Here is a 19,794-nt window from a genome sequence, read left to right as displayed (position 1 = left end):
CAACGCCACAAACAAGGCAAAGGCTGGCAAAACAAGGAAGCCTCCAGGAGGTGGCAAAGGGCCAGCTCAAACCGGATAATTCCAGTTCAGGCTGGTTCGCGATACAAACACACAGTTCTTAGCTTCCCAAACAAAACTCAACCTCGCCCCTGGGTTCTATTCTCCAGAGGCAGAGCAAACCCTGGTCAGCCCAGCACTGCTCCCAAAATGCAAGGTCTATTCTTTCAGCCCTGGCACTACCAGAAGCCACACTTTTTTCTTTTTCTTTTTTCTTTTTTTAAGTGTTCACTAAAATATATACAGCGTTTCTGGGAAATAAGCTAGGAAGCGGACATGCTCCTAGATCCCCACAGACAGAACCAGGCAGGTTCACCAGAGCCATCAGTAAGCAGACGCTTTGCTTTTCCAGTTCCACACTTAGCCGGGCCGTGCTCTCAGCCTTGATACCCAAGGTTTTGTGTGGCATCGGAGGAACAACAAAGCGAAGCAAGCAGCAGCCAAACAAGGAACATTAGCAAAACAGGGCTCTGCAGTGACCTCTGCAGGCTGCCTGCAAGGGGAATGCAGAAAACGGCCTCTTTTCTTCCCTTACCTTTAAACAGCCCTAAAACTACAAGAAGCAGAGAATGTGCAAACATTCTTGTTTTCAGAAGAAAATAAGAGGTTTGGGAAGTGTTTTAGGGCACAAAGACTTGCTGCTGTCCCTCAGCTCTGGCCACTGACAACCCGTTCTAACAATAACTTCCAGAAAAACCCAGATACCATGCTTCAAAGAGGCAGAATAACTAGTGGGTAACACCATTAACTGACTCTTACTGGATAATATACAGTTGATAATCACAAGCTAGAAACTCCGTCTAATAGCTAGAAGGCCAACAGTAAAGAGTTTTTGTTCATAACAAATTTGACATTTTGGGGGGGTAGGGAGGTTTACCAGACAGGGTTTCTCTGTGTAGCCCTGACTATCCTGGAACTCAGAGATCAGCCTGCCCCCGTGTGTAACACCAGAGCCCAGCTGACACTATTTTTGAACCCTTTCTTAGATAAGGCAATACAGCACCTTACTTAGGCTTAAATCAGAGTGCAGGGGGGAGCATTTTAGTGAAAACAAGGGCCATGAGACAAATGAAGACCAGCCTCTTAAAGAGTATGTACTGGTTAAGGGACAGAGCTTAGTGAGAGCATGTATGTGCAAAGGCCCTGAGTTCCATACCCAGTACCCCTCCCAAAATCCTAAATCTTTAACCTTTGGCATTGAACCCTTTAATGCCCCCAAATACACATATATTTCGATTGTTATTCCAAAAAGAGCAATATAAACCTGTTGACTTTCACAAACTTGCATGTATATATTTCTTTTTGCAGCTGGTAGGAGTCCGTTTTTAATGATCTCAACACTAGCAAGCTTTCTTCATACCACTCAAATGGAAAAAAAATAACCTTTCAATGATGTGGATTCCCCTCTGTATGCTGTGATTACCATTAATGAATAAAGAAACTGCCTTGGCCTGTTGATATGGCAAAACTTAGAGGCAGGCAGGGGAAACTAAACTGAATGCTGGGAGAAAGGAGGTGGAGTTTGGAGAAGCCATGGAGCCTCCGCCAGAGACAGACACGCTGAAACTTTGCTGGCAGGCCACAACCTTGTGGTGATGCACAGATTCACGTAGATTAAATTAAGATGCAAGAGTTAACAAATAAGAAGTTAGAGCTAATGGGCCAAGCAGTATTTTAAATAATATAGTTTCTGTGTGATGATCATGATGATGAGATATGATATAGGGTCTGTCTCCAGCGTGCTGGGACTAAAGGTGTGCAATACCAAAAAACCCAGCAAGAAACTTTTACTTAATATATGTATGAAAGCTACTCCCACTTGTGGTAGTTTCCAGCAAATAATACATTGTCATAGCAAAGTACATGACCAGGCAATAAAATGAGCATTCACACAAACGATAATACTATGTATTTATGAAAATCCCTGAACACAGGAGGTAGGGGCACACTGCAAGAGCCTCTCTCAAAAACACAGAGCGGGGCCGGGCGGTGGTGGCGCGCGCCTTTAATCCCAGCACTCGGGAGGCAGAGGCAGGCGGATCTCTGAGTTCGAAGCCAGCCTGGTCTACTAGAAACTACAGGGAAACCCTGTCTCGAAAAACAAAAAAAAAAAAAAACACACAGAGCGTGGGGGGGGGGGGTGGCTGGAGAGATGGCTCAATGGTTAAGAGCACTGGCTGCTCTTCCTGAGGACCCAGGTTCAATTCCTGGCACCCACATGGCAGCTCACAACTGCCTGTAGCTTTACACCAATGCACATAAAATAAGGTTAAGATAAATTATTAAAAAAAAAAAAAGACTGCAAAAACACAGAGCAGGGTGAGGGAGACAGCTCAATGGGTTCAGTGCTTGCTGTGCAACTCAAGGGCCTTAGTTTCCATCCCTATAACTAGACAATTCTGTATGGGAACCTGCATCTTTAATCCCTAAGAGAGCTATGTGGCGGCGACAGAAGAGGCCTGTTAGCTTGGCAGGAGCAGTGGGGAAAAAGACCCCACCTTAAAGACAGAAGACAAGGATAGACATGCTCATCGTGACAGGAAGTACTGCCATGCATGCACAGGGTAAGATTTTACAAAGCATTCATTCTCCTAATTAACATCTTAAAAAAATACTACACTTAAGAAAGCTAAACGCAGGTGTTACCTGACACAGACCATGTCACCAACACCAGGGTTCCCTCCTGGTTTCAAACTGCAGGTGACTGCAGTTATGGAAGGGTTTCTCTCTGAACTGGAGGGACCTGCAAGAGTTCCTTGTAAGGTTAAAAGGTCTTCAAGAAAGCTGTCTCTGATCTGGACAGGACATTCAGATGCTCGTGGGACCACATGCAGCCTTGGTCTTCATAGGAAACAAGAGCTTTCTATACAGGGACAAAGTCTCACCATGCAGGCCAGGCTGCCCTTGAACCTAAGCTGCCTCAGCCTGCAAGGTCTGCAAGGTGCAAGGATTATGTTCTGATTCAGAAGCCACAGCTCTACCTCAGTGGTAAGGCAAGGTTTTCATTTGATCCCCAATAGCAAGGTGTATGTGTGGAAGGGAGATGTGTGAATCCAGAATTTATTCAATATTTTAAATTTTTTATATTTTACTCCAAATTTGGGTAAGATAAAATTCCAAATGTCTACCATTAGGGGAAAGCTTAGTGGCATTGTAAACAACTGTAGTTTTCATTTCAAACAAGGTCTCATGTAACAGAGGATAGCCTCCACCTCCTAGGCTTACATCATACAAGACCATGCCCACTAATAGACAATTTTTAATATAATTTACTCAAAATTTTTATTTAAAACTAATACATTTTTAACTATACCTAAAAAAAAACTTAAGCAATTTTTTTTCCAAGACAGCAGGGTAGCTAATAGGGTTAAAAAGGAACTTGCCTCCTAACCTGACGACCCACATAGAAAAGACACACTCTACACCCCTGCAAGCTGCCCTCCAACCTCCACACAAACATGGTGCACACAAAGTAATTTTCAGTCGTGTATGCGCACACACCTTTAATCCCAGCACCAAAGAGGGAGAGGTAGGTAGTAGGTAGGTAGTTTTGAGTTTGAGGCCAGCCTGGTCTACACAGTGAAACTCTTCATCATAATTTAAAAACAACCAAAAAAATGTTCATTTTTCTTTCAAGGAAAAGTCAACTACTCTAATGTAAAGGAAATGTATCAAGGAGGAGACAGCAGTGCCGCAGCCAGGATGAAGCCCTGGGGCTTCGTGCACGTCTGGCAAACGCTGAACTAGTAATCTAGTCAAGGTCGGCCTAAGACTTAAGGTCATGGCAGTCTCAGCCATGATTGATTTGGTGGTCTCTGCCTCTACGACCACACTAGGCAAATGAGGCATCCAAGATCGGTCTAATAAAGATCCAGGCATGTATCTAGTAAAGAAACACCTAAACCCCATTGGGTGGCAACCGTAGCATCCAGTTCATCCTGAGGATTTCAACTATCAGTTATATAATAAATGTTCTGGTTTAAAACACTTAAACTCTAATGCATTTAAAAGTGTTCTGTATTGGGGGCATGCTAATTTTTTCTGCATTGTTCCAATTTTAGTATATGTTCTGCTGAAAGGAGCCGCGGTGGCGCATGCCTTTAATCTCAGCACTGGGGAGACAGAGGCAGCAGATCTCTTTGAGTCTGAGGGTAGCTTGGTCTACCAGGAGAGCCAAGGCTGCACACAGACACCCTAAAAATAAATAAGTGGATAAATAAGTAAACAATGACAAGTTGTGCTGAGGATCCACAAGATGGCCCAGTAAGTAAAAGGTGCCATTGCGTAAGCCTGGCCACGTGAATTCAATCTCCTGCATCCACAAAAAGGTAGAAAGAGAGACCCAGCTCCAATGTTGTCCTTTGACTTGAACAAGCACATCATAGTCGCACAACCATTTATATATACCACACACACACACACACGAAATTTAAAACAAATATGTAAAGTGTTCTGTTAAAGGAAAAAAATGGCCTGAGGTGTTGGACGCCTTTAATTCTACCATTCAAGAGGCAGCAAGTGAATCTTGCCTGGTCTACTCAGAGGAACCGTGTCTCCAAAGACAAAAACAAAACAGAGGAAAAGTGACACAGTAAATGGCAGCTAGGACAAAGAAGGGTACTTCCAGCAGCACAGGGCAGCACATGGGAGTTTGTACAAGGGGCCTGTTTCTCATCAGCTAGACGTTGTAACAAGCTATGAGAAAGAGTAATTAATTGCCTCTCTTTCGAGAAGACTATGCAACCAGTCAATAATCGTGTGCTCACTCACTTCAGGTGGGCTACTGGAGTCTTGTCACCAAAACAGGGTCAATCAGTCAGCCAAGTTGACAGGAGAGAAACCATGGTGTGGACAAGCTACATTGTGTTGATATACAATGTTAATTTTAAACATCTCTAAGTAGCTTTTGGGACTATTACATTTAAGTCAACAAAAAGAAAGAGGGCTTTTTCTTTCAGTTTATCTGTCTTTTCATATGATTTAGTTGTAGAGAAAAAGAAACCATCAGATGAAGGAACAAGGCTAAGAGACCCTTCTTGATGCCACAGGACCTAATTTCACTCACTATCACATGACCAAAGTGTCCACCTATCTCCACTGGTTCTGCTTCCCCCTTCATGTTAACTAAGAATCCCTCCTGTGTGTCTAAGCTTTTCAGCTCATTCTAGAAAAGCAGACCAGGTCCTGTTCCTGGTGGAGCGCCCCAGTGATGCACCACTGATTCAGTCACCACCAAACCATCCTGGTTTTCATGAGTCAGCACAAGCTGACTCTAACAGACTGTCTCCCATCATTCCCAGTCAGGCTTTGCTTCTCTGAGGTCTAATAGTTTATTTTATCTATTCTAGTTTAAGCTCCATGGTTTCGACGAGGTTGGTTTGGTTGGTTAGTTGGTTTTCTGGAGAGCAGGGCGGTAAAGTTTGTGAGTTTGGGGGTCTTTCTTTGGTTGCTGTTGGTGCGTGTGTGTGTGTGTGTGTGTGTGTGTGTTAGAGAACAAAGCCCTATGGCATGCTAGGCCAGCACGTTACCAAGTGAACCCAGAAGTTGCCTTTTCAAAGCACACATCTCACAAGCCATCTCTCTGAAAGTCCTTTAAGTGCTTGTCTCTGCATGAAAATGAAAAACAAACCCCTGGGACTGGAGAGATGGCCCCATGGTTAACAATACTTACTGCTCTTGCAGAGGACCCGGGTTCAGTTCCAAGCACCCATACAGTGGCTCATAACCATACATGATTCCAGTTCCAACATATCTGAAACCATATTCTGATCTCTGTGGAAACCACATACATGTGGCACACATACATATACAGGCAAAACACTAATACACATAAATCTAAAAAATTCATTTTAAAAGGTTAAAAACATGAATTATTAACATGTTTAAACTCTTTTTAAATTATCTGCTGGTCTTAGCCAGAAAAGGTGGTGCACACCTTTAATCTCAGTGCTCAGGATGCAGAGGCAGGTGAGTTTGAGGCCAGTCTGGGGCTTCATGGTGAGGTTTCAGGACAGCCAGCGCTATGCAGAGAAAATTTATCTCACGCGTGCACGTGCACGCACACACACACACACACACGCGCGCGCGCGCACGCACACACACACACGCACAAATTATTTGCTGATCTCAAAACATTTAGATTATTTCTGTCAAAATTAAAATGCCTTTCTTCTTTTCTCTACTTCTACATATCTGTCACAGCCTGACCAGTGCTACCCTAGGTCTCAAGAGTTAGATAACCTTTCTGACCTCCCACTGCTCTATACATAGACACCAAACTGTCATCACGAAGCCGCTGTCAGTCACACTTTAACAGAAGGAAATCAATAAGCTAATTTGAGGCTTAGGTAATGGCTAAACTATGGCAGATCCAGAAAAGACTGCTGTGGGGTGTGTTACCTTGATCAAGGGAATTAATTGTGCAGGAGGTGGTGGTGCAAACCTTTAATCCCAACACTAGGGAGGCAGAGGCAGACAGACCTCTGAGAATTCGAGGCCAGTCTGGTCTACACAGCTAGTCCCAGAACAGCCAGGGCTACACAGAGAAAACCTCTCTTGAAAAACAAACAAAAATGTGTATGTGAATTATGAACACAATCCATCTTGTGTTCCCTCTACTAAAGAAAAAGAAACCATGTGTGTGTTTTCTGTATTACTATATAGGAAAGGAAATCAATGACCCAAAAAATGTATTAGAACCTCTTCAAAGGTGAAAAACACTTAACCAGGCAGAATTAAGCCGGAGACACAGCTCAGTAAGTAGCAGGATTGCCTGGCACATAGAAAGCCCAGGCTCAACCTATAGAACTCCAAAACAAGACATGATATCATACACTTGTAATTCCAACATGGAGGAGGTAGAAATAGGAAGGTTATCCTCCACTACATGATAGGTTTGAGGCTAGCCTAGGATACATGAGACCCTGGGGATGGCGTGTAGGAGCAGAGCAAGAATCATCAATGACCCTTCTCCAAACCCATGGAGAGCTGTCCTCAAGTAGCAAGCTTGAATCCTTGGCCTCCTTATTATGATATGACTTACCAGTACAAGGAGCACAAATCGGCCCTAAAGTTCTAAATTTTAAACATATAAAACACTGTGTAAAAAAGGCAAATCAAACTGCTCAGCTGGTCAGATGTGGTCTTCCAGACCCTCAGCTCGCATCCTCTATGTAAGAAGTTAAACCTAGACACAGTCACCTGCCACAGTCATCCCCAGTATCTTCTTGCTCACCACTTTCTCCCAGAGATTTAGTCCTTAAGTCGTTTCCAGGTACATCCTGCCTTTCTTCAAGTTCAGAAAGTCAGCAAGACAGCTCTTAAAAACTAAGAACAGGGCTGGAGGTGGTGGTTCATGCCTTTAATCACAGCAGTTGGGAGGCAGAGGCAGGCCTATCTCTGTGAGTTCGAGGCCAGTCTGGTCTACAGAATGAGTTCCAGGACAGGCTCCAAAGCTACAGAGAGAAACCCTTTCTCCAAAAACCAAAACCCCAAACAAACAAACAAAAACCCTGTGTGAACAAGGATTAGCTCCATCAGCAGCATCAGATCACTTCTGCATTTAAACTTTGAGTCCCACTCAGACTGTAACCACGCGTTCAGTGCAAGGCTGCCCAGAGCTTCACATCACAGACTTCCCTGCCATCACCATCAGCATCCGCACATCTTCAGCGATAGCTCTGACCCAGACACTGACATAAGCGCCCACACACACTTCAGTAAACGCTTCAACCCAGACACCAACATCAACATGCACACACGTCAGGGAAGTTCTAACCCAATCGAACACTGAGGGATTCCTTCAATGGCAGGTTTCAAAGAAATGACAAAAACATGAGTATCTTAAGCAACCCCAGGCAGGAGAACGAAACAATGAGGTTCTCTGATCTGTTAAGAGGGTTAGCTTCATAAACCATTCGTCTAGACAACAAGCCAATCTAACTTCTCTGACTTCCATAAGTTAAGTGCCTGCGCCACTCAAATATGGCAATTTCCCAAATATTGAGATCACAGCTAGATTAGGAAGGTGAGGCTAAAATTTCCACTTTATTATTCTGAATTAGACAATTTAGGATGCCTGAGAGCTATTCAATTATGTGACCATTTGCTTCTCTTAAATCTAAGCACTTTTTTTTAAAAAAAATTTTCATTGGTGTTTTTCCTGCACTATGAGGGTGTTGGATCCCCTGAAACAGGAGTTACAGACAGGTGTGATCTACCATGTGCGTGCAGCTGAATCAAATCTCCAGCTCAAATCCAGACTTTTTTTTAAACAGGTCAAAGAAGCTGTGTCCTCCAAGTTTATATAATATGTACCACCTAAATTTACCGTAGGGCACCTGGTTTAACAGTCTAAATAGAAAGGACGAGGAGATGCTCAGGCCTGACAGCATCGTGAAGTAGGAAGAGCTGCTGGCTACACAGGAGAGTTTATATTCTGAGGTTGGAGTAAGCACATTACGTGCCGTTTTCATTTTAATACAATAAATAAGTCTCACTTGTTTTCTGAGAATTTGGGGTTGTTCAGCTATGAGGAGTAGCAGATTCAAACAGGGTTTTACCCTGTAGGCAGGGTATGGACTCTCTTGCCTTAACCTCCTGTGTAGTAGCCGTGACAGATGCCACCATACCTACTTCTAAAGTATGGTTCATATACACAATAAGAAAGTTGAGGCCCAGGAATCACAAGCAAACTATCCAGTTACATAAAGAATATACTATCTACTGAACTCTGTAACTGTGGAATCCACACAGTGTGACTGCTAAGTCTCCTTGTTAAGACAGCCTTCAACTTACTATTGCTCAACTTTAACATAAAACTTGATACAAAAAAAATCCCAATAAATTCATTATCTCAGCCTTGGAAAACAAAACGGTAACCCTGGGTGAAGGAATGAATGCATTTATAAATGTGGTAAAGCACACTGTAATAATAAAATTAAAGCAGCAGGGCGGTGGTGGCGCACGCCTTTAATCCCAGCACTCGGGAGGCAGAGGCAGGCGGATCTCTGAGTTCGAGGCCAGCCTGGATCCAGGACAGGCTCTAGAAACTACAGGGGAAACCCTGTCTCGAAGAAAAAAAACAACAACAACAACAACAAAAAAAAAATACGATTAAAGGTGGTTTGCCCAATGACAATAAACAATGTATTCTACCAACACATTTACCCAAACAGCTTTTAGAAATGCTCATCCACAATGAGAAGTTGACGCCACACATTTAAATAAAAATAAGACAGGCATGGTGATGCATGCCTTTAATGCCAGCACTCGGGAGCAGAAGCAGGAGGATCTCTGTAAGTTTAAAGCCAACTTGATCTACAGAGAGAGCTCCCGGACAGTCAGGGCTACACAGAGGAAACCCTGTCTCACACCACTTCCTTCCCCACCCCCAAAGAAAAGAAAAGAAAGTCCTCAGAGATCCACTGTCACAAAATCTGCCTCACCAGGTTCCTGTCACTATTTCTCTTCTTTTTTAGCAATTTAACCTCAAACATGTAAGGGATAAGACAGCACTGGTAAACCATCAGCTAGATTCTGGTTAATTCAATCAATGCCTGCATGCTACTCATTAAACATATAATCCAAGATTACTTTCTTCAAAAATGAAGTACCGTTGGGCAATGCTGATGCACACCTTTAATCCCTGCACCTGGCAGGCAAATCTCTGAATTCGAGGCCAGCCTGGTCTACAGAGGGAGTTCCAGCACAGCCAGGTCTACACAGAGAAACCCTGTCCTGAAAAATACCAAAATGAGAGAGAGAGAGAGAGAGAGAGAGAGAGAGAGAGAGAGAGAGAGAGAGAGAGAGAGAGAGAGAGAGAGAGAGAGAGAGAAAATCAACACCATTAGCCCTGCCCTGAGCATCTGAGAATGCATCAGGGGCACGCTGAGCAGACGGATGGCTGCACCTACCTGTCGGTGCTGGTGCTGGTGCTGCTGCTCATCGACTCACTGCTGGAGGATCTACTTCGAGAGCCGCTGCCACTGGGGGACCTGGTGGGTCTGGACGCTTGGCTAACCAGCCTCTGCGGAGACTGGTTTCTAGATTGGGACGAATGTGGTGACCGACTCCTGCTGTGCTGGTAGCTGCGCTCTGGCCTTCTGCCTCGTACCTCCCGGGGAATGTCGTCCCTGTAGATATCCCTGTGTACCACGCTGGGCAGTGTAAACTGCTCTCGAGCCCTAGGTTCATATCGGGGGTCATGAGCATCAAAGCGGTTTGGACTTCGACTCCGAGAAGTGTAATAGAGCCCGTGTTGTAAAGTCCGCTCTCGAGGGTCTCTATAGTAATCCTGATCGTAATGTCTTGTCCGATCAAATGCTCCTGTCCCCCGTTCATGGTGTCCATAGGCACTATGTTCATAAGCACGCTCCCTGTTATCTGAAGCCCTGCATTTAGGAGGGGAAAATATTTAATCAGAAAGGAGCAAGCAAAACTGAAAGCAAGTCATGCAAACATCCATTGCAGAGTTGCCTTTGCACCTCATCACTCTCTACACAGCACGGACCTTAGTAAGCAAACATTGACAAGCTCAACATTTTACTTGACTTGAAAACTTCACTAGTGAGCATCGTTTTTACTTATATTGGGCTGGCCTTCCTCGGTAGTGTTCTGCATGTCAAATGATCCCTTATGGGAGATTTTTCAACTTGTATAAAAGGGTGTGTGTATGTGTTGTGAATAACATTGTTTGGTTGTTTTGGGGAGTTTTGCGGTTGTTTTTTTTTGACAGTCTCATAGCTTAGGCTAACCTCAAACTCCCTATGTATGTATATAAGGATGACCTTAAACTTCTGATCCTATATCCACCTCCTAAGCACCAGGTATGTACCACAATGCACAACACCCAGTTTATACCCTGATAGGTTGGCCTCCAACTCAGAGATCAGCCCCAAATGCTGGGATTAAAGGAAATGCACCCACCAGGCCCAGCTTAATGTTGGAGTTTTTTTTTTTTTTTTTAGTTTCAACTGAATAAAACATATACTAGACTTCTATTTACTTGCAGTTTATTTCAGAACACATCTGGGTACTGCACTGAGGAAAACATTGACGCCTTCGACAGCCCACGTTCTGCAGCAGGAGGACTGCCAAACAAACCAAACAATTCAAACGCAGTGTTTTCTTACTCCTGAACTTTTCGTCCCCTGGAGACAGGGTCTTGCTATACAGCCCAGGCTAGATTTGAACTTTCTTTTTTTCTTTCTTTTTTTAAGATTTATTTATTTATTGTTTATACAGTGTTCTGCCCACATTCATGCTTCTAGGCCAGAAGAGGGCACCAGATCTCATTACAGATGGTTGTAAACCACTATATGGTTGCTGGGAATTGAACTCAGGACCTTTAGACAAGCAGGCAGTGCTCTTAACCACTGAGCCATCTCTCCAGTCCTAGAGTTGAACTTTCAATCCTACTGCTTCACTCTCCCTAGGAATCAGTGCTATAAGGCACATCTCACAACTATCAGGCCTCTCATTAATTTTGATGCTTGGGTCCTCTGAATAAATTATTAAGCTATATAAATTGCCCAAACAATTATATTTCAGACTGGCAGCTTAAAAACAATTAAGATATCAAAATATTGGGATGTTGTATAAGACTGTCTGCATAACTTTACCTAAGAATGAAAACTTTTTTTTAAGATTTGTTTATTTATTATGTATACAGTGTTCTGTCTGTCTGTATCCTTGTTGGCCAGAAGAGGGCACCAGATCTCATTACAAATGGCAGTGAGCCACCATGTGGTTGCTGGGAATTGAACTCAGGACCTCTGGAAGGGCAGTCACTGCTCTTAACCTCTGATCCATCTCTCCAGCCCTGAATGAAAACTTTTTATCTCCCGGCTGCTACATAATTTTTAAGTACTTATACCATAACTAATTTTTCTTAATATATGTGTTTAATGACTGGAAAAAATAGGTTCTCTTGGCTTTGACTGTATCACAGGTGCCCAAGATAAAACTGGCAAAGATGGCAACGGTGAGCTACTCGTGAACAGCTATTAGTCATGACCTGACTTAACAATACTGGCTTTGGTTTTACAGTTCTGAGGTCCAATCCAGGGCTCTGGACATGTGGGCCAAGTGTTCTACCACTGAGCGACATCCTCAGTTCCCTGAGATTTTTAGTTAGGATGTTGATGTTCAGCAGCCCAAGAATACAGGATGTAATGCATGTATAAGAGTGCACACCGGGCATGGGAGGCAGAGACAGGCGAGACTGTTACTGTGATGCCAGTGAGACTGTCTCAAAAAAACCCAACAAAACCAAAGGGAAAACAAGGAAGGAAGGAAAAGCCCTACTCTCTTAAGAAATTCTAAGTTCTCTACTTCTGCAGGGCATGGGCACAAGTCACTGGAGCTGTTCTACAACCTCACCCACTATCAATCTTCTATCAAAAGAAAGAAAGAATCCTGAGAGATAAAGAATTAGAATCTCTCCAACAAGGCTAATATCCAACGTTCTCTAAGAATCACCATCATTCTCTCAATCCATCCCCAGATTCCCAGTATCTCCATCTGCAGTCCCTTTCCCTCAGCGTTTCACTTAGTACCAGCCCTACTAATCTACACCTTGTGGATGTGTCTGCACACACATATGCATCTCCACGTATCCACGTGGAAGACACACAGGGTGTGCCTTCCTTGACCATTCCATGCCTTATTTTCATTCTCATTTTGTAGCCTTGGCTGATCTGGAACTCACTGTGTAGACCAGGCTGGCCTAGAACTCAGAGACACTCACCAGCCTCTGCCTCCAGTACTGGGATTAAAGGGGTATGTCACCGCACTCATCCTACATCTTAGTTTTGGAGACAGGGTCTCTCACTGAACTTGGAGCTAGCCAAATGAGCTAAGTTGGCTGGCCAATAAGCTCCAAGAGTCCCCGTCTCCAGCTCCCCATCTGGCTGCACATCACCGTGCCAGGCTGTCACTGGGTCCTAGGGATCTGAGTCCAGGTTTTTGTGGTCCCATGGAGAGCATCTTATCTACAGAGCCATCTCCACGAACTCCTGATAGGCTATTTTTGCTTTTTTTTTTTTTCTTTTTTCTTTTTTTCTGCCAATATGGAAAACTAAGCTGGCAAAGGGAGAAGGGATCAGCAATATATTTTCTTCTGAAGGATATTAAATAACATTATTTTCCTTTTTCATTAACTACAATCCCGAAACTTGAAAATTTTTAGTGTCTAACAAGGTTTCCTTTAGATTTACACGAAAACATTGTAATAGGTCAATTCTGCACACTACCAAATGTTAATTGGTAAAGCCATAATTAATGATGTAACAGAAGCAATAGACAGTTACTGCTACAGCTGGCATTTCATAAGCATGTGCAGCTCTTATCCATTTAGAAGATACAGAGGCAGGCATGAGAGAAGCAGAGCTGAGATCTGACTGCTAGTCTTGGATTCATCTATTAGTACTAAATGCATCTAAAGTTAGTGGGGGAAAGAAAGGGTGTGACTTGGGTTAGAAGAGGGGCTAATATACACAGGTCAGGACATACCAACCTTTTCCAACTGTGGAAACACGACCTATAATCCCAATTAAATCTAGGGAGAGAATTGTGAACATAACTTCCCCAATTTTGGCCCCTCTTACAGGGGTAATCCACCTTCTTAGTGGGCAAAGGTGTCAAATGATATTTAGATGAACCACAAGAAAAAAAATCTTAGTGACCAGACAAATAATTCCACAGGAAGCAAGTAGTCCCAGACAAACTGTAACTCTCAAACCCCCAGACTTCTTTCTTGAGATAGTAGACAATTATAAATTGATCCACATTCATAAAAATCTGCAGCCCTATACACCACACGATCAGGCAGCTGGCATCGAGGAAAATCTCTCTACAATTCCAGTGAATGAGGAACAAAGTTGCTGACAACTGTCCACTTTTGTAGACATCCAGCCCAGTCAATGTGACTGCTGTATCCACAACTGATAGTGTTGTGTTCAAAGCTAAAGGTCCTTCAACAGGGTGGCAACCTGCTTAAGAAGTGGACAGTAATCCTCCTCCCCTCGGCTAATGGAGTCTGAGATGGTAGCATCCCATACATTCCGGCAGTTAGGAGGCAGCTGTACTCCAGCATTTACGAATGTCCATCATTCCTATTTCCCCATTCCATTGAGTGTAATTCCACAGAAATTGAATATATCCAAAAGGGAAAAATCCAGCATTGCCTTTGTTTTTCCTCACCCAGGTACACATTTCCATGCTCAAGTATCAAGTACTGGTTGTAGTATCCAAAGGGTTGAATCAACGATCTGCTAGATATTTTGTGACAATCCAATTTGTTTGTAGACTTTGCATACTGAAAACTGAGAGGTGCTTATCAGCTTGTAAAAGATCTGCAGGCTCTGATATTCCGGAAATATTCCACATAGCCCGAAGACAAAACCAGTAGCCAAATAGCTCCATCTGGTAAGTAAGGATATATCCAAGGAAGGCCTTGATAATATCCAACAGGAGGGATACTTCCTTCTAGAAGCCAGGTAACTCCAAAATTGATGATGCTGCAGGATCTCTTCCACCACGTTAGCTCAGGAGTAGATATCCAATCTGCTGCAGGAAATATCCTCTGTGGTTCCATGAAGTACCAGCCACTGGGACAGACATCACTTCCGTTTCCAACCCAAAATAGGAAACATGAGAATGCCCAAAACTTTAAATCCATCTGGGGCCCCTAAATTTGAGTTTCTGTTTCTCACCACATCAAATACAAAATACCTGCCTACAAAAACCTTGGAACTTACCCATCGAGTCTCCGTTCATAGCGTCCTTCTCGTGCATGAAGTGATGGTGGGGGGCCATAAGCAGGCCCTCCACCACTTCCTCTGAACCCAGAAACCTCTCTACTACGAGATGCTATGGAAACTGTATCATCCAATCCCCGAGCAGCACTTGGAATAGTGCCTGGTTCATTATAATCCGTGCGTAGGTCTCTATCTCCCATTTTGTTGACTGAGTTGTGAGCTTTCTGTGCACTTTTGATGTCCACAAAATCCACAAAGGCAGCCACTCCTCCTTCAGACCCCCGCTTGGGGAGAATTTTGACACTTTCCACGCGGCCATATCTGGAAAAAAATGAAGTAAAGTTATTTGTGTGTATCAATACCATCCCACAATGTTTCCTTTTGAAGTAATTTACATTGTATATGTATGGAACATGAACTACAAAGTGGCTTTTTCTTGGGGGTACCTATTTGTAAATGTTCATGGTGCGGGGAGGCCAGAGATCCACATCAGGAGTCTTACTCCCCCTCCTCATTTTCTGAGACAGGGTATTGAGCTTGATCTGGCTAGATGGGAAACCAGCAAGGATGTCTAGCATCATGAAGGTACTAGGGGCCAAACACCAGTCTCTGTGTTTGAACAGCAAGTACTTTACAAACTGAGTTATCTCCCCAGGTCCCAAAATAGCTATTTAAATGTCTCCCACTTAAAGCACACACACAGTATCACTCAATTTTTGAAAGCTCATTTGCACTTAACAGGTTTTATACTCTCTGAGACAAATATTTGCACATCTTGTTTGGTTTGGTTTGTTTTTCGAAACAGGGTTTTTTTGTGTATCTCTGGCTGTCCTGGAACTCACTCTGTAGACAAAGCTGGCCTCAAACTCACAGTTATCCACCTGCCTCTGCCTCATGAGTGCTGGATTAAAAACGTGTGCCACCACTGCCTGGCTGCCACATCATTATTTTTATTTCTCTCATTTGTATTTCTAAAACTAAATTAACCTTTCCAGAACACTTAACTAAAACAAACCCCTCAAAAGTTCTTAAGTCATCTTTACATTGTAACAAAGATTATTAAACCTAAAATAAAATTAAAGTGGCTTTAAAATATTGAAGTGGGATCTGGTAACATAATGACTACAGTCCAGACACTCAGAAGATACAGGCAAGAAGGTTGAGAATTATTGCCAGCCTGGCTACATGGCATGTTCTAGAACTCATGAGATAGACAGTCTACTTCACAAAGAAACACTTTATTTATTTGTGTACTCGTGTAAACGTCCACATGATACGGTGGACAGGTGGTGGCCAAAGGACAACTTTCCCAGAGTTGGTTTTTCTCCTTCCTCCACTGTGTGGGTTCTGAAGATCAAACTCAGATTGTTGGACTTGGTAAGCACTCTCCCCTTTACTCATTCAGCCATCCAATAACTGTACTTTATGTCTTCTGGGGGGAGAGGCTCAGGAACTCTATAGTGTCCTCAAACTCACTAGAAATGTGTGACCTTGAGCTTTCAGGGCTCCTAAAGGGCTGGACTCACAGGTATGCACACCACCATGAACTGTTTGTGCAATGTTAGGAACTTGTGTGCTTAAGCAAGCATTTTGCCAGCTGACCTGCAACCCAAGCCTATTGCCTGTTTTTTGTTTTTTTTTTTTCTTTTTTCTTTTGTTTTGTTTTAATGAGTCAAGGTTTCTCTGTATAGCCCTGGCTGTCCTGGAACTCACTGTGCAGACCAGGTTTAGCCTCGAACTCAGAGATCTACCTGCCTCTGCCTCCCCAAGTGCTGGAACTAAAGGTCTGTGTCATTGTGCATGACTAAACTCACTTTTTAATTAAATGGACAAAATGCTTTGACAAAGTAGATTTCCTGTGGGGTGGCACATACCTATAATCTTGATCCTGTAACCCCAATACTTGAAAGGTAGAGGCAGGAGGATCCGGAATTCAAGACCACCCTTAGTTATCTGCAAGTTTGAAACTAGCCTAAGCTCCAGGAGACCCTGTTGGAGGGGAGGACAGGAAAGAAATCTAGATGTTTTACTGTAATTATCCAGCTAGCCTGTGACTATTAAAAACTCAAACCCTCCACCTCCTGGGTACTGCAATTAAAGGTACATGTCACTTCACTCAGCCAGAGGTAACTTTTCTCTTTTATAATTATTTTATTTTATATGTATGAATGTTTTTTTTTGTCTGTATATGTATATTGCACCATGTGTAGGTCTGGTGCCTTCAGATGTTAGAAGAGGGGCTGAAACTGGAATTACTGACGGTGCTGGGAGTTGAACTTGAGGTATCTTCAAGAACAAGTGTTCTTAACTACTCAGCCATCTCTCCAGCCCCCAGAGATTTGTGTGTGTGTGTGTGTGTGTGTGTGTGTGTGTGTGTGTGTGTGTGTGTGTGTGTGTTTTACATACACCATTTTCCATCCATATCTGGCTAAACCCAGAGGGCTGACTAATCCACTAAGATCCAAAATATTGTCAGGGTTTCCTCACGGTTTAGTCTTTCAACTTTCTAAAGTGTCTATAGTAAACATTAACAGTCCTTAGAAGTTCCCTGAAGAATGCAATTTCAGTTTGTTAATGACCTCAGAGGCTCCGTGTGGGAACTCAGCAACATAGCAGAAGAAAAGCCTGAGACCCAGTAGAGACTGAGGCTGCATGGCTTTAAAAGTGATGTTCTGGGTGCTGGAGAGATGGCCCTGTGGTTCAAAATATGCACTGCTCTTGCAGTGGACAGGAGCTCGGCTCCCAGAAGCTGTGTCAAATGACTCAGAACTGCCTATGGTTCCAGCTCCAGGGAATCTGATGCCCTCTTCTGGCCTTCATGGGCACCTGCACAAGCACTACATACCCACATATAACCCAACACATATACATATAATTTAAAATAAAAACTTGCCAGGTGGTGGTGGTGTATGCCTTTAATCCTAGCACTTAGGAGGCAGAGGCAGGCAGATCTCTGTGAGCTTCAGGACAGTCAAGGCTACATAGAGAAATCTGTCTTGCAACCCCACCCCCAAAATTAAACAAATTGAAATAGATAGGTGGGTGGAAGTCTTATTGAGTGGTGGTGGCCCACATCTTTAATCCCAGTATTTGGGAAACAGAGGCAGGCAGATCTCCAGGTTTGAGGCCAGCCTTGTCTACAAAGTGAGTTCCAGGACAGCCAGGGTTATACTGAGAAACCCTGTCTCAAAACATCAACTTCCCCACCCCCAGAAAAAAAAAGAGAGAAGAAAAAGAAAGAGGAAGAATGGAAGGAAGAAAGTCAGTTAGTCTTTAGGGGCTAGAGAGAGATGATTCAACAGGTAAGAGCACAGGACAGGCTGTTCTTTCAAATGATCTAGGTGTGGGTCCTAGCACCCACACATGGCACCACACAACCATCTGTAACTACAGCTCCAGGATTCTCTTCTGGCCTCCACAGGCACCAGGCACACAAATGGTGCACAGACATATAGGCAGGCAAACACTCCTGCACATAAAAAATTGAGAGAGGGAGTGAGAGTGTGAGAAAGAGTGTGTGTGTATGTATATACGATCTGTTCCCTGTTCAATCCCTAGGACCAGTGTCAAGTCCACAGCATGTGTCACACCAGCCTCCGCAGATCTGGTCCTGCTAAACTCCACGGGCCCCTGCACTAACTCCCATGTGCATATCCACACATATACATAACTCAATTTTGAATTTTTGAGGGTTTTTTGAGACAGAGTTTCTCTGTGTAAAAGAGCCCTGGATCTTGTTTATAGACCAGGCTGGCTTCAGAGATCCACCTGCCTCTGCTTCCTGAGTGCTGAAATTAAAGGTACGTGCTACCACTGCCCAGCTTAAAATATTTTTTTAAAGATTTATTTATTTATTATGTATACAACATTCTGCCTCCATGTATGCCCACACGCCAGAGGAGCACGCTAGATTTCATTACAGATGGTTGTGAGCCACCATGTGGTTGCGGGGAATTGAACTCAGGGCCTCAGGAAGAGCAGCCAGTGCTCTTAACCTCTGAGCCATCTCTCCAGCCCTTAAAATATTTTTAGAGGTTATGTTCTAGGGACTTGATTTATATGGTAACAAAAGCAAGACTATTTGTTTCATGGAATTTACAACTGCAGTTTACTAAAAGATGAAAAGAAGACGTTCTTAGTCTAAACCAACCCCTCAGCTCCACAAGAAACTTGCTACCCAATTTCCAGAGCAACACTAACCACGCAGAGCCCCATCAGCCTACCCAGCACCACAGTAACAGTAGGGCAGCCCAAGAAGCACCTCCGTGGTGGAGCGGGCTTCACTTGTATGAGTGGGTTCAGTCCCTAGTAGCCAAAATCAAGAAGCATCGGTACGTTAAAAGTTAATGATTTCTCTCAACCTCTCCCTCATTAGCTGGATTAACAGAAATGTACAAATAATTTTAATTTCACCTTTTGAAACTGGTCTCATAGGCAACAACAACAAACTGCCACATACTTCATTTGCACAATCCTCCCACTTATACAACAATCCTCCCTGAGTCATTCTTTTTTTTTTTAAAGATTTATTTATTTATTTATTTATTTATTTATTTATTTATTTATTATGTGTGCAGCATTTTGCCCGCCCACCAGAAGAGGGCGCCAGACCTCATTACAGATGGTTGTTAGCCACCATGTGGTTGCTGGGAATTGAACTCAGGACCTTTGGAAGAGCAGGCAATGCCCTTAACCTCTGAGCCATCTCTCCAGCCCCTGAGTCATTCTTGAAACAAACAACAGAACTACATCCTACTAAAGAAAATTACTCATCAAGTTTTCTACCTAATCCCGCTTTGTCTACAGCTAGAGGACTGTTTCTCAGGAGCGGGGAGTATAGCTCAGTGACAAGAGTACTTGCCCAGCATGCACAAGGTCCTGGGTTAAAATCCCAGCATACATATATACACAAAGATCAAAACTCACAACATAGCCAGGCACAGCGGCTCACCCCTATAATCTAGTGGTCTGGAAGCTA

The 19,794-nt window shown here is 43.4% G+C and overlaps 1 protein-coding gene across 3 annotated transcripts in view; it reads right to left on the bottom strand.

Moving 5' to 3' along the window:
- The window catches only part of Spen (spen family transcriptional repressor), a 75,918-nt gene that overhangs the window by 44,278 nt on the left and 11,846 nt on the right, over nt 1–19,794 (bottom strand). For all 3 annotated transcript variants that reach the window (XM_038332986.1, XM_038332988.1, XM_038332987.1), the window contains exons 2-3: nt 14,817–15,137; nt 9,972–10,448 (exon numbers count right to left, since the gene is read on the bottom strand). In XM_038332986.1, the coding sequence (XP_038188914.1) occupies nt 9,972–10,448; nt 14,817–15,137 (798 nt within the window). The remainder of the gene's footprint in view (nt 1–9,971; nt 10,449–14,816; nt 15,138–19,794) is intronic.

This window comes from Arvicola amphibius, chromosome 6, assembly GCF_903992535.2.
Source record: "Arvicola amphibius chromosome 6, mArvAmp1.2, whole genome shotgun sequence".
NCBI classification, from domain to species: Eukaryota; Metazoa; Chordata; class Mammalia; order Rodentia; family Cricetidae; genus Arvicola; species Arvicola amphibius.
This window is presented reverse-complemented; position numbering and strand designations above follow the sequence as displayed.